General features: G+C 40.4%; 1 protein-coding gene across 7 annotated transcripts in view; it reads left to right on the forward strand.

The window, feature by feature from the left end:
* The window catches only part of LOC108938302 (RNA-binding Raly-like protein), a 148,017-nt gene extending 134,423 nt beyond the window's left edge, over positions 1-13,594 (forward strand). For 4 of the 7 annotated variants that reach the window (XM_018758775.2, XM_029255594.1, XM_029255593.1 and 1 more), the window contains 5 exons: positions 4,375-4,550; positions 7,754-7,867; positions 8,715-8,881; positions 10,733-10,766; positions 12,435-13,594. In XM_018758775.2, coding sequence (XP_018614291.1) covers positions 4,375-4,550; positions 7,754-7,867; positions 8,715-8,881; positions 10,733-10,765 — 490 coding nt within the window. In that variant the 3' untranslated portion in view covers position 10,766; positions 12,435-13,594. Of the gene's footprint in view, positions 1-4,374; positions 4,551-7,753; positions 7,868-8,686; positions 8,882-10,732; positions 10,767-12,093; positions 12,113-12,434 lie in introns of those variants that run through there. The other 3 variants (XM_018758777.2, XM_018758776.2, XM_018758778.2) reach the window with 3 other exon arrangements.

Here is a 13,594-nt window from a genome sequence, read left to right on the forward strand (position 1 = left end):
TATTGCAGCCACTTGGTTGTGCCATTCAGTGTATGCTGTTCCTGGCTGCATCTTGCACCTTCTCAGTAGGTGCTGGATTCTCTCTGGGGCCACTTTGCAGAGTCTATACTTTGGTTCCTGCCTGGTATGGTAGACTCCTGCTTCTACTGATTTGGTGCTTACAGCCTACTCTTTTGCTATGATTAGTGCCTCAGCACTGTCCTTCAGTGCACCCCTTTCTAGCCACTGGTATGATTTCTGTATGTCAGCCATTTGTGCTGTCTGCTGATGGTACATTCCTTGAAGGTGCTTGTTCTGCCACTGCTATGGCACTTCTGTTGGTTTATTAATCATTTGCTCTGTCTGGTGCTGTCTGGGGAATTTTCTTAGCAAGTCATCCACAAGAGCCTTTTCTCTGATAAATTTCTGGATCTTCTGTGTTTCATCCAGGATAGTGGCTTTCGCACTCACTAACACTCACTAAGATGCAGCCCCCTTCCTTCCGACTGGTGTACACTCTTAGAGAGTACTGGACTTTGGATCGAATCCTCAGTGCATCTTGAGTAGTTTCTGGGTCCTGATATCAGCAGCTTTTATTCCCTGCATTGGCCAGCTCACTATACCGGCTGGGTATTTGATGACCGGTAGGGTGTAGGTGTTCGTTGCTTGGATGTTGTTTTTCCCATTGAGCTGACTCTTCAGAACCTGCCTCACTCTCTCAAGGTTTCTGCAATTGTTGTCTTTCTTGCCTCTTCATCATAGTTACCATGTGACTGTACAATCCTCAGGTATTTGTAGCTGTCTTGTGTATCTGCTATGTTGCCTTCTGGTAGTTCAGTCCTTTCAGTCTTGATTATCTTCCCTCTTCTTACAGTCATGCATCTACACTTCTCCACACTGAGACACATCCCTATGTACTGGTTATAGATTCTTGTGAGGTGGACTGGTGAGTTGATGTCTTGCTCATTCTTGGTATACAGCTTGATGTCATCCACATAGAGAAGGTGGATGATGGTAACTCGACTCATGAAATGATACCCCTGTCCACTCTTTGTGATTATCTAGATGAGGGGATTCAGGCCTATGCAGAACATCAGCAGGGATAGTGCATCCCCTTAGTATGTTGTACACTTGATGGTTACTTGTGCTATTTCCTTGGAGTTGGCTTTCAGTGTTTCCCTGCGACCCCGTGTTTTCCACAGTCCCATTGAATTCTTAATGAAGTGCTTTATTGTTCTGTTGACCTAGTATAGTTCTATGTGGCATTGAGTTGTAAGCTTTCTTATAGACAATCTAGGTAGTGTTCAAGTTGGTCTGTCAGAAATTATAGTCTAGGGAGACTATTCTGTCTACCAGTAGCTGGTGTTTTGAGCCTCTGGTAGTATTCCCAATCCCTTTCTAAGATGTGTTCATGTACTGCCCCAGGTGCTCATTCAGCTTGGTCATTATGATTCCTGACAGTAGCTTCTGTGTTGTTGGGACGCAGGTTATTGGTTGGTAGTTTGATGGTGCTGTTCCCTTGTCTGGGTCTTTCATAATTAGCAACATCCTGCCTTTGTTATCCAGTTGGGATGGGAGCCTGTAGATAGTAGTTTGTTCATCTGCACTGCTAGGTGTTCATGCAGTGCTGTTAGGCTCTTCAACCAATAGGTGTGGAGCATGTCAGGCCCTGGTGCTGTCCAGCTATTCATCTTAGTCATAAGATAAGATAAGATAAGATAAAACTTTATTCATCCCTAAGGAAATTCTTGTGCCAGAGATTGCTCGAAGGTATGGTATATGGTATTGGATCTCCTTGGTTGTAATGGTGACTGCTTCCTGTTCTTGGAGATTATGGTGTTATGCTCTTAGATCTGTTAAATACCAGAAATTGGTGCTATGTGCTGCCTTTCTGCCATATACTCTTACAGTACTCTTCAGTTTCAGCTCTTGGTGGATCTGAGCTCTCGATGTTCCTGTACTGTAGTTGGGCATAAACCTTGGATGGTTCTTTGGTGAACAGGGCATTTATCCTTCTGGCCTCTGTCTCTCTGGTTTATCTCTGTAGTCTTGTAGACAGTGCAGTGACCCTTTGTTTTGCAGTCTCCAGGGCCTCAGCTGTGGACATTTCATTGTATTTCTTTGGCACCCGATGCCTATTCTCGATCTTAGCATCATTCTGTACTTGAACCGGTCTACTGATGTCCTGGTGTGCTGCCCTTATCTTAGTCTGATTGTGGCATCTGATGGTTTCATCTTATCCACCTTGCGTAGTTTGACTTGGGACCCAGTGTTGGCTAGCTTAGCTATGATTTTTCTTCTGCCATCAGCATGTAAGATCTGTGGTTGATACAAGGTTGGCATAGTGTCCCCAGAGGATTCCAGCGAAGGTTGTAAGGGACTGGAGGGTATATTGTGCCATGTTATTTCTTGCAGTCGATATCCATCTCCAGTTGTGACAGCAACTCCCTCTTGACAATAGTGAAGTGCTGTGATACCAGTTGTTTTGCAGTTAATGTTGATGTAGGTCTTTTACCCATCCACATTTCCCACATGTGCTCCAGATAGCCTCTCTCATTTGGCTTGCCTTTATACTAGCACTCCATTAATTCCAAGTGGTTTGTTCCAGTAGCCCACTTATACATAATTGTATAATAGGCCCTGAATGGCCATGACCGTGCTGAGCACAAGCAGTTATTGACATTGGATAAATAAATACTTTATTGATCTCTGGGGGTGGAAATTCAATGATAGGTGGATATAATTACAAATACACTAGCATTCAGAAGTTTGAAATCACCCATACATTTTCATCTTTGAAAGGATTGATACTTTTTTATAAACAAGGTACTGTTAAACTGATTTAAAAATAAAACCAAGACATTATTACTAATGTTGCAAATGGCTACTACTTTTTAATGTGTTAGATTTCATAAAAAGGTGTGTACTACTATCTTGAGGGAAGAGGGCAGACTGGATTCAACCAGGACAGAGAAAGAAGCAGAAGGCCAAGTTGTACATGAGGATAAGTACATCAAAGTCTGTAGTTTGAAACAGACACCTTACAGATCCTCAGATGGCATGTACTATTTAAGGAAGCAGCTAAGTACTAGTGTCATCTGCAATAGCGAAAAGATTACTGCAGGGTGCTGGCCTTAGAGGCAGAGTTTCTACAACTGACAAATAGAAGAAAAGGTTAAAATGTGCAAAAGAACATATACTGTCATACCCACACCCACACCTCAGCCACAAGCACCTGACCGTAATCAACACAGTGGGGTATGAAGGGTACCACTCCACCACTCCCCGGATGCGGAATCTTGTTGAGACAACTGTCCCCTCTGCGCTCCTGAACCTTCCACTCGCCTTACCTGATCTGCTCCCTGTGTCTTCCTTTCTTGATCCCGTGCTCGTCTCTTCGTCCCTGAATCCTGTCTCCCACGGCCATGACCCTTGCCTTGTCCCTTCAATCATGTCTCTGGATCATCGCTGATACGATGTTCACCCCCTCTGCGAGTTTGAACCTTCGCCTGCCCCCGACCATGGGATTTGTTTCGCCATTTTGAATCCTCAATAACTGATCCGGCACCTGGGTTCATCTTTCTGGTTTCCGACTCATCATTGTGACACATACATTAGTTTCTGGAGAAGTATTATGGATGGATGTCTCTAAGTTTGAGGTGACTGGATCAAATAAGAGAACATACGTGTTTGATGCTTTCTGTCAAGCATGGCATAGGAAAGGTAACAGTATGGGGCTGCTTTGGTGCTAGTAAGACAGGTAATTTACACAGAGTGCAAGGAATAATGTCTGCTAAATGAATAAATGTAAATGAATAATGAACCGGGGGGTGCGGTGGCGCAGTGGGTTGGACCACAGTCCTGCTCTCGGGTGGGTCTGGGGTTCGAGTCCCACTTGGGGTGCCTTGTGACGGACTGGCGTCCCGTCCTGGGTGTGTCCCCTCCCCTTCCGGCCTTACGCCCTGTGTTACCGGGTAGGCTCCGGTTCCCCGTGACCCCGTATGGGACAAGCGGTTCTGAAAATGTGTGTGTGTGTGTGTGTGTGTGTGTGTGTGTGTGTGTGTGTGTGTGTGTGTGTGTGTGTGTTAGAGGGGGTGCGGTAGCACAGTGGGTTTGGCCAGGTCCTGCTCTCTGGTGGGTCTGGGGTTTGATTCCCGCTTGCGGTACCTTGCAATGGGCTGGCGTCCTGTCCTAGGTGTGTCCCCTATGCCTTATGGTTTCAGACAGTGTGTGTGTGTGTGTGTATTTATGTTATATATGAAATTATAATTGTAACTGGTGTACATAGGAACTTATTAGTTTGTTCACATGTTTGTTCATGGGTGTGAACTCAGTGTTTTCTGTGGCTGACTGGTCTTTCTCTCCTGTGTACCATGTCTCCTGTGTTTCGCCTAGGCTGTTTGACTACCACGGCCGGGTGCCAGTTGTACCACAGCCAGTAATTCCTATCAAGCGTTCGCGGTTGCTGGCTCCCTCCACACGTAGAACCAAGACGTCATTCCCCATCAAGACCTCATCCTCTTCATCCTCCAGGCTTCTGGCAAACAGCTCCTCGTCCTCTGGATTAAAGTGTAAGTTCTGTTCCCAAATGCTGTCTTCCATACTGAGAGCACGAAACATAAATGTATCAGTGAGAATCGGAAAACTGCGTAAAAAATCTAAATCAGTTTGTTCATTCATTCATTCATTCATTCATTCATTCATTGATGTATTTACTATTGATAACCATTTTTGTTAATGCAGAGTCACTGCAGTTCCAGGCCTGTCCTGGAAGTATAGGTTGTTAGGCAGGGTACATCCCAGACAAAATACCGGTCCATCAGAGAGAAATCGTACATACTCATTTACACAACATTCACACACTATTTAGGTGTGAACATGCAGTTCAGAACCATCAGCTGACATCAAACATATCTATTCACATCTAACATATCAGTTCACATCAAGCATATCTTTGACCATGGAGGAAACACATGCTAACATGAGAAGAATGTGCAAAGTCCACACAAATACTCATTCACTTAATCGCATGTCATGATCAGGGAGTGGCAGTCTGGAAGCCATCCTGGAATCACTGGCCTCAAAGCTGAGGGGGTACACCCTGGACAGGAGGCCAGTGCATTACAGTGTCTGCACAAACAATCAGACCTATTCCTGAACAGAAAAAAGCATGTTATCTGGTGTCTCAGCCTAATTATGAGATGTTATTTATTATGAGATCTTTATTAATGTGTTTGTAGATTGACATAAATTTTGTCAAAGGCATATTATACACCTTCAAAATGCTTCCTCTCACATATTCACATATATTTAAAGACATCATTTTGTTCAGTAGGAGACACAAATGCATTAAGCAAGTAGCGCTGCTGTCTCACAGTGTGTGGGTGGTATGAGAGGACATGGGTTCAATCCCCACTCCGTCTGTGTGGAGTTTCCATGTTCTCCCTGTGTCTGTGTGGCATGCTCTGGTTTCCTCCCACAGTCCAAAGACATGCTGTTCAGTGTCACCCATAGTGTGTGTGTGACAGAGACAGTGTGCTCCACTTCTGTATGGATGAGTGACCCTTTGTAAGTAGTGTATCTAGCATTGTAAGTCACCTTGGTGAATAAGGTGTGTGGGCTGACAACACTACATAGCAACTGTTGGAAGTTGCTTTGGAGAAAAGCATCTACTAAATAAATGCAAATACATTTTCCAAAAATCATGAAGAAATTAGAAATGCTTAAAAGAATTACTTTAAATATATTTCTCCATTTTAAAAAAATAATTTAAGCAAGCTATGCACCATTTTTTGTCAGTCACATTTTTTGAAATATACTTTCAACATTTATGTAAACTGGAAATGGAGCCACCAAATAACTTATACCTTATATATTATATTAATTTTATTATGTGGCACATCTGAAATATGTTTTCACTTTGTGCTCACATATTAGATTCCTTCACAATACATTTTAAAATTGAATAGTAGTTTAAAAACAAAAACAAGAGAATAACTGAAAGAATGCTACAGAAGATTACAGGACTGTCCTCTGGAAGTGGTTGAGATGTAACTAGACAGTGGCTGATAGGTGTAAAACATGTTCATTGCCTGAAACTGGATGGGCATTTTAATGCATATGCGGGTGAAAATTGAGCCCAGTTCTTGTGAGATTACGGAAGTCCTGCATTTTTAAAGTGCATTTCGTGTTTCACATTGAATATGTATGAATACTGTGCAGGTAGCTTGCATTCTGAGCATCATAAAAATGCCAGTGCAGCATACACACACTGTCCAAAACCACTTGTCCCGAGTGGGGTTGTGGCGAGCCAGAGCCTAACCCAGTTAGACAGGGTGCAAGGCTGGAGGGGGAGGGGACACACCCATGGCAGGACGCCAGTCCATCGCAAGGCACCCCAAGCAGGACTTGAGATATCCCTTAGGGCAATATTGGATGGATAGTCTCATTATGTTTAACAGCATAATCCTGAGGAAAACACAAAAATAAAGTAACAAAGCTATGTTGGAAAAAGTTGTTTTTATTGTCATTCTTTACAGATGCCAGAACTTGTCTTCAGATCCTCTCATTCTCCCAGCATTTTCCATTTTTTCTTCAGATGGAAATCCAGTGTAATTTCTGTCATGGATGTGTTCTTTTCTGGATTAGTAGGCTACACTGATTGACAAGGCAGCTGCCTGATCCTAAGTGTTCCAGAAATACCATTGGAGAATTTTCTTGAAATGCCTCCCCCCCGATTTTCTTCATAATGAACTAATTTATATCCAGCATATCTACTCATGACTGTGGTGTTAATGTAATCATTTTCATAATTGCTGTGTCTAAATTAATGTGTGATTAAACTTATTCTCAAGAAAAAAAACAGATTTGTATTTGCTTGATTTGAAATGTTATTTTGTCTATCCATTGTCAACAACCAGCAAGCTGGAGCCTTACCCACCAACACAGGGTGCAAGGCTGGATAGGGAGAGGACAGACCCAGGACAGGATGCTAGTCTATTGCAAAGCACCCCAAGCAGGGCTTGAACCCCAGAAGCACCATACAGCAGGCACCAGCTGAACCTGCTGTGCCACCACATCCCCCTCTCAATTTTTTTTGTGAAAATTGAAATTAAAACATTTGATTCAGCTATTCTTAGATTAACTATAGGACATAAAGAATGTCACGAGCCTTTTGGAGATTTTGTGAATTTAGGTCCTTTGTTTCTGTAATGACACTGTCTGAAATACTGATTATATTGATCCAGAACAAAGAGCTCTCAATTTATGCACCTCTTAAGTTATATTTCACCAATGTTAATATTAACATTGTTTCCTTTTTTATTTTAAAAGGAAGATAGATGGCATCATAGGGTTTTTTTGAGGGCCTTTGACAGATTTGGTGACGATAGATTCAGAATGAGAATCAAATCAAGAAATCTCTTTGATAGCTTCAGCACCTGGTCAATGTTGAACAAGGTCAAAGTTATCCTCCTGGTTTACTGGTTAGACTAATGTATTATACTGTGGTCTTCAACATAATTGGATGCAATCTCAATCTTTGGATGAACAATTTATTATTATACTACTAACTATGGTAACACTTAACAAAGCAGAAAAAACTATGTACACATAAGCGTAAAAGGTTTTAGAATCAAGAAGCAGGAGAGGGATTGCTACTTATATTTAAACTTTTCAGAACCACCCTACTTTGATAAATTGGGTTATTTTCAATCACACAAAGCTTTGCTGAGCAACTAATGACTAAAGGTACTTGTTAAATGTTTGTCTGCAGTGAAAAATGACCAGCTCCAGACCATTAAGCGGGAGCTGATGCAAATCAAAACCAAGATTGACTCTCTTTTGGGTCGACTAGAGAAGATTGAGAAACAGCAGCAAGTGGAAGCTGGTGAGGGGCCACTTTTTTACTTGATGTAGCACCAAAGAGGTACATCAACAGCAGCTGCCACCATCAGTCTTAGTAATAGCATCAGAGATAGACATCTAGGGCACTCAGTCGCAGGACCTGGCCACATGACAGTCATGCTACCTCTCAACAACAGGAAAGCGAATAGCCTGTAGACTGTGGTTATCAATGCAGTTTTCAGCAGAATGTCTGCAAAGAAAGCCTGATGTGGGCATTTATAACAGGTGGACCGGGTGAGCAACTTCTGTTTGCAGGGTCCTACGTGCTATAGTATGGTTCAAACATGAGCTCCATCAATACCCAACCCCGGCCCAAGGTTCCTCCCAGCAAAACTAAGTCAGCAGTAGGTAGTATATAGGTGGAATTGCTGTCTTTGGATCTGAAGGTTGTTGGTTTAAATCCCAGCAACTGTTGTATTGCTCTTCAATTAGGTATTTACTCTCAGTTCCTCCAGTAAAATTGTCCAGCTGTGTAAATGGGTAAATCATTATACTTTGCTTTTGGGAAAAGTTGCAGCTACATGAATAATTGTAAATCAATATAATTCTAAATGGGAGGAATTTGTTCATTTGTCTTTACAACTTGGTTATCCTCTGCAGAGTTATGGGTAACCAAAGCTAGAGCCCATCCTGGCAGGAACCAACCCACTCTGGGATGTTAGGCAATTAAGTGCACATGCATACACACCACACACTCCTTTGGCAACATAGCTTGACCAATCTGTGAATAAGTAAAGAAACCATCCATATTTTAAATATTGGAAAGTACGACTTTATCTTCCTCTCCATGTGTCTCCTGCAGTATCAACATCTCGCTGTCTTCTACACAGAAGCTCAGAGGAAATATGAAGACAGCTACGAGTCTCTCCAGGAGTCCATATCAGAGACAGCGGAAAACTCGGGCGAGGAAGCAGTGGAGGGAGCAGGGGAAACTGAGGCCAGGGAGATGACAGACGGCGGCGAGGATGATTTTGATGATGACGGCAGCAATGATCTGGTGATATGTGGTGTCTTTTTTGTCTTCATATTATAAAAGAAGAAGTAGAGCAAACCTGTGGAAAGTGTTTCTTTATGTTAATCAAGTTACTAACTGTTTTCCTCCCAAGAATGACGGGGCTGATGCAGAGAAATGTAAATTTTCTTTGTGTGATTGTTTGTCTATGTATATACCCGTGTGTTCTGTTCAAATGAATTCATTTTTATACAGCACTCTTCTCATATGGTGACATGGAGCACTAAACAAACTATCAGAGACATAATATAAATTATAGGTTGGGTATACATTAAATTACTACAATAATTATACAATTATTACAGCTGTAAATAAGCCAACTGACCATGGAAGAAAGGAACAAAAAAACTCCCAACTTAAAAGCTAGGGAGAAAAAAAAAAACCCTAGGGGTCCAAGTAACTGTACCAGTGACTGCCTATCCCTCCTGGGCATTCTAGATAAAACCTTTAAGTCAACTGTAACACCTATTTATAAAATTATAAAACAGTGCATTCCTCACTTGTTGAAAAAAATGCACATATGGACAAGAAAGCCTAAATATATAGCTTGAAAGAACTTAAAAAGACAGCCATTACTGTCCTGGTAGACCATTGTGTTTGCTGGGTTTTGTTCAAGATGGCTTTTAATTAAGTAGGCTTGATCTTGCTGTTCAATAAACAAACAGCACAATTCCATTCATATTAAAATGAAAGAATTAGTTGATTATAGTTTGAATTAGCAGAAGAGTACCTGTAATCATGAAAAGATAAACAAATGCCATGATGCGGTTCCGGAAGGAAGTAGTCGGACTCAAGCACGGAGCACACAGGACTTTTATTTTGATAATCCAAAGTTGTAGTCAGTGGACAGCCAAGGGTGTCCGATGGGCAAACATCGATAACAAGGGAATCCAAAAGACGAGGTCAATAAACAGGCGAGAGGTCGATAATCCAAAAATGATCATAAGGGACAAAGAAGAGGGGTAAGAGAACAGGACAAAGGATGGAGAGGTAAGGAGGGCGTAATAGGTCAAGTAAGGAGTTCGCTAGTTGGTAGGCTGAACAAGGTTCCACACTAGCTCCTTGCCTTCCTCAGCCTTTTATGCGTCTGTCTGAGAGTGGCTTCAGGTGTGCCGTGGCAATGCTTATATGCAGTGAAAAGACAAGCATTATTTAAATTAAGAATAAATAAAATACATTTAATAATTCACTGTCTTTGATCAATAAAATTAAACTTACAATTTATTCTCGTTCACCTTTCACAAATGATGAAATAAAGGGACAATATTTTATGAGACAAACTGCAGCATTAGAAGCCTAATAAGTTTTTCTTTCCGCATGATTTCCACATGATCTTGCTCATAACTGCAGTTAAAAAGTGATTTTATCTAATAATTCAAGTTTCCATTTTCATGTCAAGTTTTTTTGGAGATGGGGTTAGAAATGATTTCATTGATTTCATTGTGGATGTCTTCACAGTTACATGACAAATGTATGTATATGATTAAGTACGCATTATTAAAAAATTTTTATAAACAAGCCAGAAAAAGCATGAACCTCAGAAAAGTTTTTCAGTTCTTTCTGTTATTAATGTCGAATGTGGTGTATTATATAATGACTGATTTAAGTGAAAGTTGATTATAAACAAGAGGTCATTTTAACAAATCTGATTAACAATGGGAAATATATTTTTCATTCTGTTGGCATATAGTACAATTATATGTGTCTGAAATATTCACTTAATTCATTTATATGATGTATTTATACTATACAATGTATACTGTATTATACTGAGTATAATATCTGTCAAATGTGTTTCAGTAACAAAAGGTATGCACTTCTCCATTTTTTTTACAGATAGAAAACCATGTGTCAGACATCGACAACTGAGGTTAGATTCTTATGATTCTTTAAACTTGGAAAAGAGTTACGACTGTTTGTGATTTTATTCAGCGAATGGTTGATTACCTCAAAAAATCTGTGCCAAAACAGTACATTATTTGCATACTGCATATTTGTAGTATTGCTGCACTAACGACACAAACTAGATTTACAGTATGCTAAGCACGTATAAGTGTACAAACGAATGGTCCATAATAACCAAGATTCTTTAATGTCAAAGACGGTAAAAAATGGAAAAAGTGGTTTCCATTTCCAGGTTTTAATATGGCTTGATGACTGCTGACATGTCACACCTGGATAGGCAGCTGTATTTTACAGAACAAAACATTCGTTTTTGAATTCTCCTTGACCCAGAAAGAAATCTATTACTTCCCTGTTATTCTGTCAAACAAATGGCCATTATTAATGCTGTTCCCCTGTTTTACCTTAAGCACTGCTGACAGCTAGGAGATTAGTCAATTTGTCAGAGACATATTGAAATACACACACACACACACTTTCTGAACCACTTGTCCCATACGGGGTCGCGGGGAACCGGAGCCTAACCCAGCAACTCAGGGCGTAAGGCTGGAGGGGACACACCCAGGACAGGACGCCAGTCCGTCACAGGGCACCCCAAGCAGGACTTGAACCCCAGACCCACTGCAGAGGAGGACCCAGTACAACCCCCTGCGCCACTGTGCCACCGCACCCCCTCTGTATTGAAATATATTTTTAAAAGTGCTTACATTTAGATTAAGGTAATATGGTCACTGCTTAAATATGTTTAAAAAAAACTGAATCTTGTCCTTAACCTTTCTGATTCTGCAGAATGAAAAAAGGTTAACTTTGATTATTTTTAATAAGTGTGTGCTGTGAAGGGATTTATTGACCAGGTAGTATATGCACTTCCAGCGACACAGCCACTGACTAATGTTTTTTTTTTTTTTTTTTTTTTTAATGAGAGCCGTAAGAAGTGTTTGAAAACAGTATTGTTGCATGTGAAGATATATAAAAGCAGTCTTTCTAGACTAATTGGTGGCCACATGCCACAGCCAATGACTTTTATTTGAACCAGAAAATATGGTTCTGATTGCCAAACAAGTATATCTTGAGCACATTAGGTGCAGCAGTTTATAACTTATGCTACGAAAATCATTATGAAAATGATTGTCATTAAAATATAGAAAATACATCCCATCCAAATGGCTTTGTGAAAAAAACAATACCTCTTGCTTTGGTACTGTAGGCATTCTGGGTTGAAGGTTTGAATCAGTCTTCAGCTATCTTTGTGTAGGGCCTTCTGAATTTTTGTTCTCTTCCTTTGGGTGATCAAGCTTCTTCTCTCAGAAAAGGTATGTAGCAAAGCACTGAATTGAGCTACAAGGTTGTTTGGAGTGCTGTAAAAATTATTTATGAAATCAGGCCTGCAGATGGTGTGCTGGTATAAAGCGCACTTTGATACAGTCAACGTACAGGCAGTTGCTTGAAGTAATCCAGAGAAAAGACTGATATTTTAGTGTTAAAAAAAGGCACTTGGAAAGAATAGATTACTTTTGTTATTAGTAACTGAATTAGTATCAGCAGAGGTAGAAGACTTCAAATGTCACCACAGACAACACAACTAATTAGTGTGGTGTTCTATTTTTTCTTGAATGAAATTCTATATGTTTTCCAGGCTGTATAAATGGAGACCACTGCTGGATCTGGGACCCTGAGCACGTGCTAAAGAAGGTTCTGAAGCATTCATAAAACAGGAGGCCTGTGAACAACAAAAAAGAATCAGTCGTACCAGCTTTTAATATTACAGAGACAGTCTGAAGAACCTGTGTGCTCCTCCACTCCATAAAGACGGACAGTGTGGAACTGCATACAGTACTTTTCAATTCCTTTTGTGCTCATCAGATTTCAAAAGCATCTGCTGCTCTGTGCAGCGCTGCTATGTTTTTGTGTTCAAAACTGATTCTGTTAAATTGAGAACTATTTTTTCACATGTCTGAGCTTACATTTGTTCAGAGGACATGGCATCCCTAATGACTCTTTAAATTATTGTGTCAGTATGGATGTTTATCACTTAATGGAAGGCTAACTTTTAGTTATCAGTTTAAAATGTCTGCTATTATCTCCCTTATTACTGTTTGCTCTTATTTTGTACCACCATTAACATTTTAAATGTGAAATAATTGTGTATAAGTTTCCAGAGTAACCAGAGTAACTGAGATGTTTGTGATGAAATATAGAAGTGTCATTTTCAAAGTGTGTCAAATGTAGCCAAACGAAGCAAGAAGCAAACTAAGGAAAATTATCAACAGAAAGAATGGATGTCCTTCCTTTCAGTAAAGGATAATAGGTAAAAACAAAGGCCCGAAACAAACCTACCCTGTATTCTTTTTCAAGTGATGACTGCCTTTTAAATCGGTCAGTGTCTTTACCACTGCTAACCTCTTGGGAACTACAGCCACAGTCTCTAAGGACTTGGGTGCTTCAGAGCCAGCTCACATCCCTTAACAGGTAGTCTTTTTATCACTGTAGCTGTATGAAGATGATGAATCTACATGTATTTCAATGGCCTAGCTTTTATTTATATTACTTTTTGTGAAATATCAACACACCAGGAAGCATTAACAATACTATTCTCTGCAATTTCTGAATTTCCATATCCCTGCAATTCTGAATTCTGAATGCATCATTGGTCTAGTTTTTTAATGAGTACTACAATTGCATTTCTGAAGGCTAAGAGTGATATTTTGAGCTCTCTCTATTTTTGTAAAGCATACTGAATATCCCTTGGACACCTCTGTTACTGAATCTGTCCCTCAGCCTACCTTTTTTGTTATG

This window comes from Scleropages formosus, chromosome 10 (genome assembly GCF_900964775.1).
Source record: "Scleropages formosus chromosome 10, fSclFor1.1, whole genome shotgun sequence".
In the NCBI taxonomy this organism is placed as follows: Eukaryota; Metazoa; Chordata; class Actinopteri; order Osteoglossiformes; family Osteoglossidae; genus Scleropages; species Scleropages formosus.